Source organism: Heptranchias perlo, chromosome 27 (assembly GCF_035084215.1).
Source record: "Heptranchias perlo isolate sHepPer1 chromosome 27, sHepPer1.hap1, whole genome shotgun sequence".
NCBI lineage: Eukaryota > Metazoa > Chordata > Chondrichthyes > Hexanchiformes > Hexanchidae > Heptranchias > Heptranchias perlo.
The window spans coordinates 27,380,637-27,393,457 of record NC_090351.1 but is presented as its reverse complement, the minus strand read 5'-3'; the positions used below and the strand labels follow the sequence as shown (position 1 = coordinate 27,393,457).

The 12,821-nt window shown below is 39.8% G+C and overlaps 1 protein-coding gene across 2 annotated transcripts in view; it reads right to left on the bottom strand.

The window, feature by feature from the left end:
* Positions 1-8,160: 8,160 nt before the first annotated feature.
* The window catches only part of LOC137344480 (hematopoietic progenitor cell antigen CD34-like), a 50,018-nt gene continuing 45,357 nt past the window's right edge, over positions 8,161-12,821 (bottom strand). The window contains exon 5 of one of the 2 annotated variants that reach the window (XM_068007474.1): positions 8,161-12,274. In XM_068007474.1, coding sequence (XP_067863575.1) covers positions 12,077-12,274 — 198 coding nt within the window. In that variant the 3' untranslated portion in view covers positions 8,161-12,076. The remainder of the gene's footprint in view (positions 12,275-12,821) is intronic. The other variant, XM_068007476.1, reaches the window with a different exon arrangement.

Sequence of the window (12,821 nt, the reverse complement as noted above, 5' to 3'; positions counted from 1 at the left end):
TAGCCATCTCTCATGTTTCAGTTGCGAAGAAGATTCCACACCTGAAATGGTGACTTGCCAATTCTCTGCACAGGTGCTGACTGACTAGCTGTTTGTTTCCAGCATTTTCTGTTTTTGTAATGATACCTTCATTTTAAGGCAGTCCATGGTGCCAGGATTATTAGAACCACAAAGAAAAGTGCATATTTGGCTGCTAGGAGAACAAGGCTGTCCTCGAGCTCTGACTCATGACACCTCTGAAATGTTATGAAATGCAGCTACAATTAGGCCTGTACAACCACCTAGATCATTACTGAATGCACAGTAAACAACATTTCAGATGCCTGGACAGGTCTCAGGGCTTCCTACAATACAGCTCCATCCAAGGTCTTCAAAATCATTGTTGTGTGTTGCATGTTGCACACATCTAGAGGTATTGCAGCAGGTGGAGATTTCTGCTGCTACTTTACAAGTACTGTAGCTAGAACCATATATCCAGTGAAGGACTCATCTATTAGACTAAGTGCTTCATCTGTCCAATGCATTAACAGTCCTCGCCGCATGTGCATCATGTAGTGGCCAACTATAACTTCACCAAAATTGGCCTCTGCACCAGCTCATTTATCATGGATCCTATTCCTTTCACCTGCTAAAGGCTTACACTACACCAGGGCAAGAAAAGTGTCTAGACACAGTTGAAATAAATTGTAACCAAACGTAATTCCTGAAAAGTAAGTAATGTATATAGCTAGTGTTTTTTCACCCTGGTGCTTCTTCTTGGCGACAGTCTATGATTTATGTGCTCTGGAACCTAAAATTGAGCTCCTTCTCAGTGCTTTCCCAGTGATAGGTGTAAATAAGGAAGCTGACTGCTGGATCTCAGTGGGACTCTCTTTGGATTGAGATGGCTCGCTGTCTTCTTGTGCTGTGCCGTGAGATGGCTCTGCAATTGCTTGTGCTGTGTCTTTTGCTGCAGTGGCTCCTTTTTCCTGCTCACCTTTTGGCAGATCTACAGTAATTTGAGTGTGGTGGATAGGTGGGTCTGGAGAGTCTCAAAAGACAGCATGATAAGTCTCTGTTGATTAATGAGTGCTGATTGGTATGCAGTGGATGTAAGGTACAAATCCATGGGTCCTGAAGAAGTTGCTTATCTGCCCCTGATCCTCCCTTCCTCTGGTTGCTGCTTTCCTACTCACCGGTGCTCAGTGCTTTACCAGATATTACTTCCTGACTCTCCCTATCTAATAGCCCCAAAGTGGATGCATCTGGGCTGGTACACATGAGGTCTGGAGTGCTTGATGGGTGCTGATGTGATGGGGCTGCTCCTGCTCCCTGGTGTCAGCATCCTCATCCTGGAAGACCCCTATACGTGTGCTAGCATTGGACGTGGACCCAATGACTTTGGACACTGTACATTGTCTTGCAGCAGAGGGACAGATGTTAATTAATTTCACAGCAATAAAGCTGCTCCAGCATTAGGAATTGTTTTACTGTAATAACCCCAAACTATCAAAACTAAACGCCTAAAGCAGTTTTAACATTACAAACAATTTAAGCACCTTACTTGTAATCACCTTGTTTCTTTTTCCTTCTACGTTTAAAAAAAGTATCCATTTTCTAACATCACTTAGGAATTAGAACAGTTGGTGAATGCTGAGCCAAAACCAAGATTATCAAAGCAGTAAAACTGACATTGTTGTGATGCAGATGATTAGCAGCAATATACACCCTATCAAGAAGAGGAATTTGAAGCGAACACTTCCTTACCATGTTGTGTTGATAGAAAGCTACCAAGCTCTTTCATTCATTCAATTCTTTGATGGCCGCTACCCCAATTATTTGGAGGTCCTGCTCCTCATAATGGGTGAGGTGTTGCTATTCTGTCACCAGTGCTAGTCCACTGCTGATGGTTATACAGAGCCTTCTCCCTTGAAAAGAGAAAAAAAAGAGACTCTTTGAGTATTAGGAAGTAACAGAAGGGGCACCCCAATGAACAGTTTATATTGTGCCAGGTGAGAAAGGATGAGCAGAAAGCATGTAAGTATCTCTAGGAGCCATATAGTGAATTGATTGATTCATTGATTCATTCTCAGGATGTGGCATTGCTGGCAAGGCCGGTATTTATTGGTCATCCTTAGTTGCCCTGAGAAGGTGGTGGTGGGCCTTTCTCTTGAACCCCGGCAGTCCTTGTGGTATTCTTTTTAGTGGTTTGATACAACGGACTGCCTTGCTAGGCCACTTCAGAGGGCTGTTAAGAGTCAATCACTTTGCTGTGGAACTGGAGTCACATATAGCCCAGATGGGGTAAGAACAACAGGTTTCCTTCCGTAAAGGCATTAGTGAACCAGTTGGGTTTTTACGACAATATGACAATTCATGGTCACTTTTACAGACACCAGCTTTTATTTCTAGATTTTTTAAACTGAATTTGAATTCTCAAACTCTCATGGTGGGGTTTGAACTCAGATCTCTGGATTATCAGTCCAGGCCTCTGTGTCGTGTAAGTGAAAGGAAACCTATCTTTTTGGAAGCTATCAAGTTATAGATATAGATTCAGCTATTTAGGAGCTGAGAGGTGGGGTCAGTACTTTGCAGACTGCATTGCAGATATGGCGGCATATTTTGGGCTCATTGCTTGGTGTATCCAAAGTCTGGCCAAATTCTTTTGTTTCGCGGGCATCAATTAGCCTTTCTTACCTTGATGTTCTTCCTCAGTCCAGAAAAGTTTATTTTCTCATTTGCTGTATCCAAGAACCTTGTTTTCCCAATGACTAGTACTATGTTGGTTGGTTCCTTTATCTACTGAGCCAAGTCCAAGTTTGAGTGGTGTGTGATTTAAGGGGAACTTGGAGGTGATGGTGTTTCCAGGCATTGCTGTACTTGTCCTTCTCAGTGGTGGAGGCCATGGGGTGGGAGATGCAGTCGAAGTGATCTTGATGAGTTGCTGCAATACATCTTGCCAGGCATGGTTATGGAGCTGTTATAGACTGTAAGTACTTTACTCACCTTTTTTTTATATTGGAGAGTACTTCTGGATCCTTTGCTTCAAAATGCCAAATATTAGATCAGGTACGTTTTATTTTGCCCAGTGTGCCTCATTATACCTGTGCTGTTCTGGTGATTGGAGGTGACGCAGTGTTGTCCCCGGGCCTTTTTCAGTCTATAATTATGGTCCCAAGGAAATGTCTATTCATTTGAGCTCTTTGCTCAAAGTCCAAATTGACAACATGAGGCAGTGTGAGTTGAACAAAAGAATTTGAAGTCACCTGCAAGATTTCATGCTTTGCATATAAAACAACCTACATATTGAGTGACCGGTGTCATTTGTGATTGATGTATCCTGTAGAATTGTGCCTTGGAAAAACATCAATTGCATAGAGGTGGCAACCACCATCTCTGGTGATTTGGGGAAGTGGTGTACCTCCATTTCCTCAATAAATGACCCTATCACCTCCTTAATATAATTAGACATTATCAACTGTGTAATTCCAGCAAATCCCTAGTTTTCATAAAATGTTTCATAAAACATTTTAAAAGCTGTAAATGTCAAGTGATGCATCACATCAAGTGACTCTACTCCCCACACAATCTCCTCTAACCAAGAACAATGGGACATCTTGGGCAATATTTTTCTGTCCAACTATGGAGTGAGTAGGAACCCAGAAGATTTTCCCTACCCCACAGACAGAACCCTCAAGGCAGCATTGCATTCGATCTTACAGGGTTGACTGTGAACTGACTATACTTATCCAACTGAGGCAAGTAAGCCTGAAGGATTCAAAGTAGTGACCTTCTGGTTTAGATTCAGATTCTATTCCTATTGAGCTTTTGGGCAGCAATCAAATTCATAACTAATAATAATGTTTGTAATTATTTAAATAATACCAAAGTCTGCAATCGCTGGAAACCCTATAACAAACAAACCAATCACTTTCCACAGAGATTCATTTTGGAGCAATAGGCGTGACACTGCACTGGATCATTAAAATTGCACGGTTGATATTTTCAGTTTCATTTACGATTGATGATATTTCATCAAAGACAGAACCTGGATACAAAATCAGATTTGGAATCCAAAAAAAGTGGTGCAAGAATCTATGAAACCAACCAGTATGACAACATCAGCCCCAATGTGCTGGGAAATTTGACCATAATTTGTATCTACCTTTCACTAACTGATGATTAAAAATAACTCAACACTGAACACCCAAAGTGACAAGGCACAAATGCTCCCTATCTTAAGTTTGGGTCGGAATATCAATAATAACATCTTTTGTCATTATCAATATTGTATATTCAGCATTACAGTTTTACAAAATGGACAGAATTTTGCACGTGTTGCAAACAAACTATATTTGTAGTCTAGCAAAACAATTGTATCCCACCTCCTCAAAAGTGTTGACTGGAATTTTTATTAAATGCTAATATGATGCCCACATAGAAACAATCTGCTTTGTGCTGGTTACCCATGTTGGAGCTAATGCCAATTAAAAATAGATTACTGAACACAGAGAAAAAAGCTAAGCACCTGAATATTTTTTTCTAAGGATAATAAAAAAAACATAATTCTGGAGTCTTGTCACATTGAAGGTGTTCAGGGGTTTTTTTTGGTCGTTGTGTTATTTTAATACAAGTTTGCCACTGGTTTTAATGCAACATTTGGCTCATTGTGTTCGCAAGGAGTTACAGAATCCATTGTAAAGAGGGTGAATTCAATTCTCCCACTCCCCTTCCTCCTCTCCACTTGGCCTGAATATTGCAATGTGGAAGGGCAAAAATATCTTAAAGAAAGGAAGTAACATGTTCAGGATGAAAAATAATTAATCTATAACTGCAGACATCTACGGGAGAATGATTATGACCATTGTGTTTGAGACTTACAGAAACATCATCCGTCTTGTGTAATAAAGATCCTGTTTCAAAGGTTTATTTTTAATTACCTATGTACTGATAAACATGCAGTACGTATTTTGGCAGAACAGCAACACAATTTTAATGTTTCCATACTTTATTGAAGCATCTTGATTTATGACAGTACACAGGAAACATTTTAAAGCTGCACAGGAACACGCAGGAAATCTTTGGGAAAGGTCTGGTCAGGATCTGGGAGCACTGACATAAACCATTAGCAAACACAAATTGACTGCGTTGCTGACGGAATGGTTAAAATGAACACTGGATGTGTCATAATTGAAGATGGTGAGCTACAGCAGTCCTTTCATGATTGTGAAAGACTGAGTTGTAAGCTAAGAAGGTCATTCATATAAATGGAAGTATGTCTGGAGCTTGCAATCACTTGTGATGCATCAGTCCCAATATAGTCTTTAGTCCCTTTGCCTACATATCAACAGTCAAAAAGTAAATCATTTTGAGATGTTTTAATATGAGATGAACTGTATAAGTGCAAATATTATCACTATTTGAGAAGCTAACAGCATATGTATATATTTTTAAAAAACTTTGACTAAATTAAACCCAATTGCTGACGAGTTCACAATCCTCAATATGTACATACGAACATACGAATTAAGAGCAGGAGTAGGCCATTCAGCCCCTTGAGCCTACTCTGCCATTTGGTAAGATCATGGCTGATCTGATTGTGACCTCAACCCTACTTTCCCGTCTACCTACTATAACCTTTGACTCCCTTGTTAATCAGGAATCTATCTAACTCAGCCTTAAAAATATTCAATGTCCCTGCCTCCACCATTCTCTGGGGAAGGGAGTTCCACAGACTCACGACGCTCCGAGAGAAAAAAATTCTCCTCATCTTCGTCTTAAATAGGAGACCCTTTATTTTTAAACTGTGGCCCCTAGTTCTAGTCTCTCCCACAAGGGGAAACATCCTCTCAGCATTTACCCCTTCCAGTCTCCTCAGGATCTTATATGTTTCAATAAGATCACCTCTCATTCTTCTAAACTCCAGTCTATACAGGCCCAACTTGTCCAACCTTTCCTCAGAAGATAACCCCCTCATCCCAGGAATCAGTTGAGTGAATCTTCTCTGAATCGCCTCTAAAGCAATTATGTCCTTTCTTAAATAAGGAGGCCAATACTGCACACAGTATTCTAGATGTGGTCTCACCAATGCCCTGTACAACTGTAGCAAAACATCTCTACTTTTATATTCCATTCCCCTTGCAATAAATGACAACATTCCATTTGCCTTCCTAATCACTTGCTCTACCTGCATACTAACTTTTTGTGATTCATGTTCTAGGACACCCAGATCCCTCTGTACCTCAGAGTTCTGCAATCTCTCTCCATTTAAATAATATACTGCTTTTCTATTCCTCTTTGAGTGTTGTGGCCAAATATTATTTTTTTCATGCAAACTGTTCCATTGGATATTAAGAGGTGAATCAATACTTCATAGGAGGAAGGCTGAGATTCAAAGCATAGAATCAACAGTAGAATAATCCACCAAAACAGGGGACATCAGAAATCGGAGAACAACATTAAACACCTATTTTCAGGATTTGAAACCTATCAACATTCTAATTTTAATAAGGTTTCCATCATTTGTCCACATTGCTGCCATTGGTAACTGAATGGGAGATTTGGAGATTTCCTTTACTCCATCTTTAAATAATTATTGCCTCTGATCATTCCACAGATCCCAATTATCATTTTGATTTTTACATCTGTGACCAAATATCTGTAGACTATTGTTTAGTTTCGTATACCAACGTTTGGTGAATATTCATTTATAACCTTGAATTGTGCAGAACTGCAATATTTTAAAGCTTTTTTTCTCATTTATATTTTTATTCATCAAGGTGATGGGTGAGTGTGCTGAGAAACGGACCAGGCACCTGAACCCCATTCCCAAGCTCAGATAATCATTTAACCTCCTGCATGAGAGTCTTATCTTGTTTCTTCTCTCCTCTCCCAAAGGTGGTGATACATGCTGGGGTATAGTTCAGTGGGTGCTGCCAATCCTCGGGTACTTCCTTCAATAGGGCATTCACTGTGAGCAAGGCATCCTTCAGGTGTAACCCAGACAGTGAGTGTGCGGCATTGCAGTCAAGCCTAAACCTTTCCTTACCCAACATCCAGCATTTATTTTCTATTAGGAGTCACTAAATAGCACATATGATTGGGAATCCTCGATGATATTTTTTCTTCCTATGCAAATCAGATTGACAAGTCTATTGTAGCAACCCCTCTGGTGCCCCAATAGACATTAGCAACTCAAAACAAACCAGGAATTGATCTGGGACTTTTATGATTTATATGGTGTTGACAACATAGTTGATATGTTTACTCTCTGAGCTTTGTGGGGAGCTTATCATTGTGTCTATTGAGGGCTTATCTTCACTGAAACTCTCTATGGGATTGCCACATTGTAGGAGTTTCATATTGTCGATCATGTCTACTAGCAAGTTGATTGGAATTGGATAAATTCATTTGTCTAAGGATACTTAAGAAATATCATAGAGAAGTCTCAGTTCTGTCTGCTGGGTAGTTTTAGACAGTGTCTAATACCACTAGTCACAGTGCCACTCAATAATCAAAACATTAGGTGAAGTTTAAATAATGCTCAATTTTGAATCCAAGGATCTTAAATAACATTTATTATCATTTCAGACTTTAAAAAACTGATGATATCCAATGGACTGGCTACTTTGATACACCATGTTTATTACAGAACGACTTCCATAACATGTGTTGGCTGTTAGTACTCTGAAATTAGCCCCGTTCACACTGCAGGGTGAGATTTTGAGCACCGAAAGCAACAGAGAAACTATTGTGAGTGCTTACTTACTTCAAAGTCGCATTTGCAACTTTCATTTGCTGGCTACTGACCCTCCGCAATGTCAAGGAAAGGTCCATAATGGATAGAAATGTAAAAATCACAAGGTAGTGTTCTGTGTTTCCAGAGGCATGTATGGCACTTTGCTTGTCATCGCTGGTACTTCCATGACATAAATGGGGTTTAAGACTGAGGAGATGCGTGACTGCTAGGCCTCAGTATTCCTGTTAATTAATGGTGATGTGAAAGCATGGTGGACAAATATTTAATTTAGCATTTCAATAAATAATGGTGTGAAATAATTGTGTTTCATGCACTGAATAGAACAGATGATTTGTCTCATGGTGAATCCATTCAATGATATCATCTCTAGTAAGTATAAGCATGCTTCTCTGCAATCAATGAGTTCTATACAAGATCAAAAATTTAAATTGTTTTAACCATCTTTATTATTTCTGCTTAGAAGTATAAATCATATTTTTCAGACAAATGTTAAAACATTTTGGACACCTTACCACAGTGAGAAGTTATGTGTTAGTAATCTTAACACCGCAATCCTAGAGAAATCGTAAGCTGAGGCAAAACATAACAAAATACTTTTACATGTAATACTTTTTTCCTAAACAATGTTTTGTAATTTTTAATCAAATACATGCACTTAGCAATTTTTTTTTTAAAAAAGCACCCACAACAGATTGAAACATTCACCACAATGCATTTCATATTTTAGAACATTCTAAAATCTGGTCTGAAGATCAAATTTTAGAGGCACTTATCAGGACACACTGCTGAAAATCTGAGGTTTGCAGGTGTCAGTATCAAGGTGTAAAAGTACCAACACGTTTTACTGCATATTGATAATCAAACATATGCAATTTGAACACTGCATCCACTTTTCAGTATTTTAAGGCTACTGAAAACCTTGCAGAAGAAGTTGATAAGTTAGGACATTAATTCCCCTTCAGATTTCCTCATGCTTCAGTAAGGCAAATATAAATTCGCCATTTTAAAATATAGTCCATTGTCGCAGGAACCAGCTGTTTTATTTATTCCTGGTATATCACATTGGATATAATTAATGCCATTTATGGTTCTATGATCATGTTGTGTAGAATTAGCACATAAAGAAAAATATATTGTGATCCTTAAATTATCTTGTATACTAAATCTAGAACATTCTAAACTGATGATTAGAAACTAACTGTTTACAGCGTGCGATAACACTTGTTTATGGCTCCCAGGTGGAACGTTATATGTAGAAAGTACTGCAGTTCCAATCTGCTTATATTCACAAAATCTGGTACTATAGGTCAGCTCTCAGAACGAGATGAGCTTTTAAAACATTTTATTTAAAAGGAAATTGAACAGGTCTCTCTAAATCTGCCCTTACGTTGGTGGCAGTGGGTTGTCTGCGCCGCAGGTCCCCAAAGCACAGGCCTCCAGCAGTCAGTGGCAACCCTAATGTAAACCTTTTGGAATCGCTGAGCCCTGCATCTAGGATTACCCAGCAAAATGGCACAAACACTCCTCTGACACTAACATAGAAAAAAAAACTTGAGGAACGTAATGTGGTGGTAACTGGAGGGAAAGCTGACAGCACTTTGAGTCAGGGAGATAATTTCCTCTGTTCGCTATGTGTTAGTGACATTGTAAACGCAGCAGGAAGATTTTCTATGATTGCCAATGCTGCAAAAATTCCAGACACATTTCAAAAGAATTTTTATAGTGAAATTGGTAAAAAAGGAATAGTTAATATAAGATTGTTGCGGACAAAGTTATTTGGAGGGGAATGGTTTTCATTCAGTGCTCTTAATGTACTGTGCACATTAAGGTGTCACCTAATAATGTCACTTAGGATGTATCTAGTTGACTTTTGTGAATTCTTTATTAAACTACTTCATTTCCATGTGTCACCTAAGAACATGTCAGACAGCCGGCATTTAATTCATTTTTATCACTTGCCACCTTGTTTTCAAACACAGCCTGAAACTAGGTGACAAATATTCAATTGTCATGAGGGAGCAGTTGAAGGTTACATGCATTCCCAGATTTTTCATGGGTCTTTTTGTAATTCTCTAACACCCATGAATGGCAGACCAATTACTCAAGGATTTCAAAGAACAGAACATGTAATAAAGAGAAGTGCATTTCTCAGTTTAGTAATATCACTCTGGATGGCTACTGAGTGGAAGTCAGGCAGTTCCCTGCAGGAATTGGAGGGGGAGAAGAAACTATAACATTGCTCGTGGCACCAAAACTAGAGGGCGGGGAGGGAACTTTAACTCCTGGGCAGGAAGGCGGCGAGCTGTGCAGGCAGCCCATCCGAGAGCTGCAGTGAGAGGCCCGGCTGGACCGCATTTACATCGGGTTGGCCAGCTGCCTGACTGAAATGGGCATTCGGCGGCAGCTTGTTGGCTCTGAGTCTGTGAAGATCGGGCAGCCCGGAGAACCGTCAGGCCGGCAGTCAGGTAAGTGCTAATGGAGTTCAGGAGGGTTTTATGGGAGGGTTCCCTTCTGGCCCCAGAAAGAAAACTTTAACATTTAGCTTCTTGCCCGCCAGGATTTACTGAGCAAGGCGCCTGCAGCAGATGCCCCACTCAGCAGGCTGTTAAGATTGCAAGTGATAGGGCCCTGATCTCCCGTCAGAGTCAGGTGGTGCCTCGACCGCCTGAAAAAACTGCAGCATTAAATTGGCCACGGGCGGGCAATGATCGGTGAATACATCGCTTCTATTTTAACACCATTTCCACCTGGTTTCTGCCGGGTGGACGGAGTTAAAACTCCCCCCTTATAAGTCAGTTTTAATAGATTCTTCACTTCCTCTATAGATGCTGGGAGAGTACTGCTTCCAAATTGCATTCTCTTGCTTACCATCACTGGCAAGCGAGCGGAAAGAGTAAAGCACTGAATTTCTGCTTTGTCAACATCCCACATCTGGGCAGGCTATGAATAGAGGCCCAGAGACACATGGAGTAACAACTCTGCCAAGAGTTACAGGTGAAGGGGAGATGGGTTGCAAACAGCCCCTGGGCTGTATGGGTAACTCCATGGAAAAGAAGAACATTTTTTTGTTGTCCAATTTTGAGACTATTGCATAAATAAAAGGATAACCTTATTCGTGCTATAACATCTCAATATATCGTAACTGAGCAATTAGATGCTGGCAGATTATTCCCCAATCTTATCGCACACCACAGTCTTTTGCTCTACTCCTATACAAGACATGTCGTACACCTGCCTGATTAGGCAATGCCACGGCATTTGAGACATTGGTGGGAAAAGGTAGTTCTAGATCGAGGTAAAAGACAGTACGTGCACAGCATGTTTTAGCCTTATAGTTTAAAATGTTTTTGATGGCACACTGTACTGTCATTCAATTTTTGATGATTAAAAATAGATGACTAGCATCATATCTATTCTGTCATCAGAAATGTCCCCAGTACTTGGAGGTAGGTGACCAGAGTTCATTGTGTGTGTGTATACATAGGTCTCTATCTTTCCTCCACTCAGAAGCAATGCAGTAGGCAGGAGGAGAAATATAATTGTGGAAACCCAGTTCCATCATTACTAAAGAGGCACTCATTGGTGCAGTATATCTGAGCATAAGTTGTTCTTTGGCACCTGCATATAAAAGGCCCGTCAACACCTTCAACTATTTTGTTGTACAAAATAACATTTTTCTTATACTTTTCCCTAAAACCCTATCTTTTCAGCAACTTCAGAATTTGGTTTGTTTTCCAAAGCTATTTGTATGACAGGGAAACTTAGCTATTTGAATCAATGGCACATCTGATTAATTTTTGTTTGCATCAAAATGAATGTAATAGGATGCGTCTTGCTATTTTCCTATCTGTAAATATACTCATCAAAATGACGGTTAGCAGTGATGAGGAAAAATAGATGACTAACATCATATCTATTCTGTCATTTCACTCTCTTACATCAATTAATGGCATTAAGCACTGATTCAATGTAGAACTTCACCCTGTACATTACCCTCATTAAATGTACAATGCCTCCCATCTCTGCACCAGTAGTATACATTCATTTCATATCCATTCAATCATCTTGTTGATTATTTTTTGCTCAAACTGATTTAAACCAGGAGGTGCACCACCTGTCACAAAAAAACAACTATTATGCCACTTTTATCTACACTGAACTTTAAACCAGGTCACAGTTAAAGGACAGCCCTTGGCATTTTTGCGAGCAACTGTTTTAATTTCATTTTAAGATTAAATGATTTATGCTCAGTTCTGTAAGCCAAACTTATAGTACCTGTCATAGAGTCATAAATTATAGAATCAGACACTGAGACCCTTGATTTCTTTCCACTGTGGATTACAGTTCTGTGTCTGCTTCCTCTATTGTTTTCCTCTGGTGGCCATTTCCTGTTGCTGTTCCTGCTGCAGATCTTTGGTTCTCCCCACTCTCCTGTGCTTCCCCATTCAGTCTTGGCTTCTCATGTGCATCTGATTGGTCCTCTGAAGCGACAGAAAACATTGTGCTATCATGATCCTGTGCATCGGGCTCCTCTTCCTTAAAAGAGAAACGACAAACATTTGTTGCCAGCGCATTCCTGCTGAGCTGAGGATGTATATAATTGGTTGCTCGGTGTTGCTAAGCTGGTGACGACATTAACCCATTGGATTTTGCTCTGCCAGTGATTTCATAAAGGCCGCTTTTTGAGTTTGCTTGGTCTGTTACACCTTGTAGGACTGCTGCCTTTTGCCAAGTCAAAAACTGAATGGGGGGCAGAATAGGGGCTTGTTGGGTGAGATCATGATGTTAGCTGTCTTTTCTTAGCTAATGATGCAAATTCATTTCACACCTTAATAACTAATGACCTCCATAACATAAGACCTATCTTTTTTTAAGGCAGACTTTTGGTGCCCAATTTATATTTTATAAATTTACAGACAACTCACTTGAAAATTGTACATAACCACATAGGGGGAGGGGGTAGGGGGAACCATAATGCCAAGATATGAAAGTCAATTCTAGAAGTGTTGAAGTTTTGATTTGAACCATTTTTGGAGTCAAATTCCTTGAGCTATAGATAGATATTTTATTTGGATAAATTTAA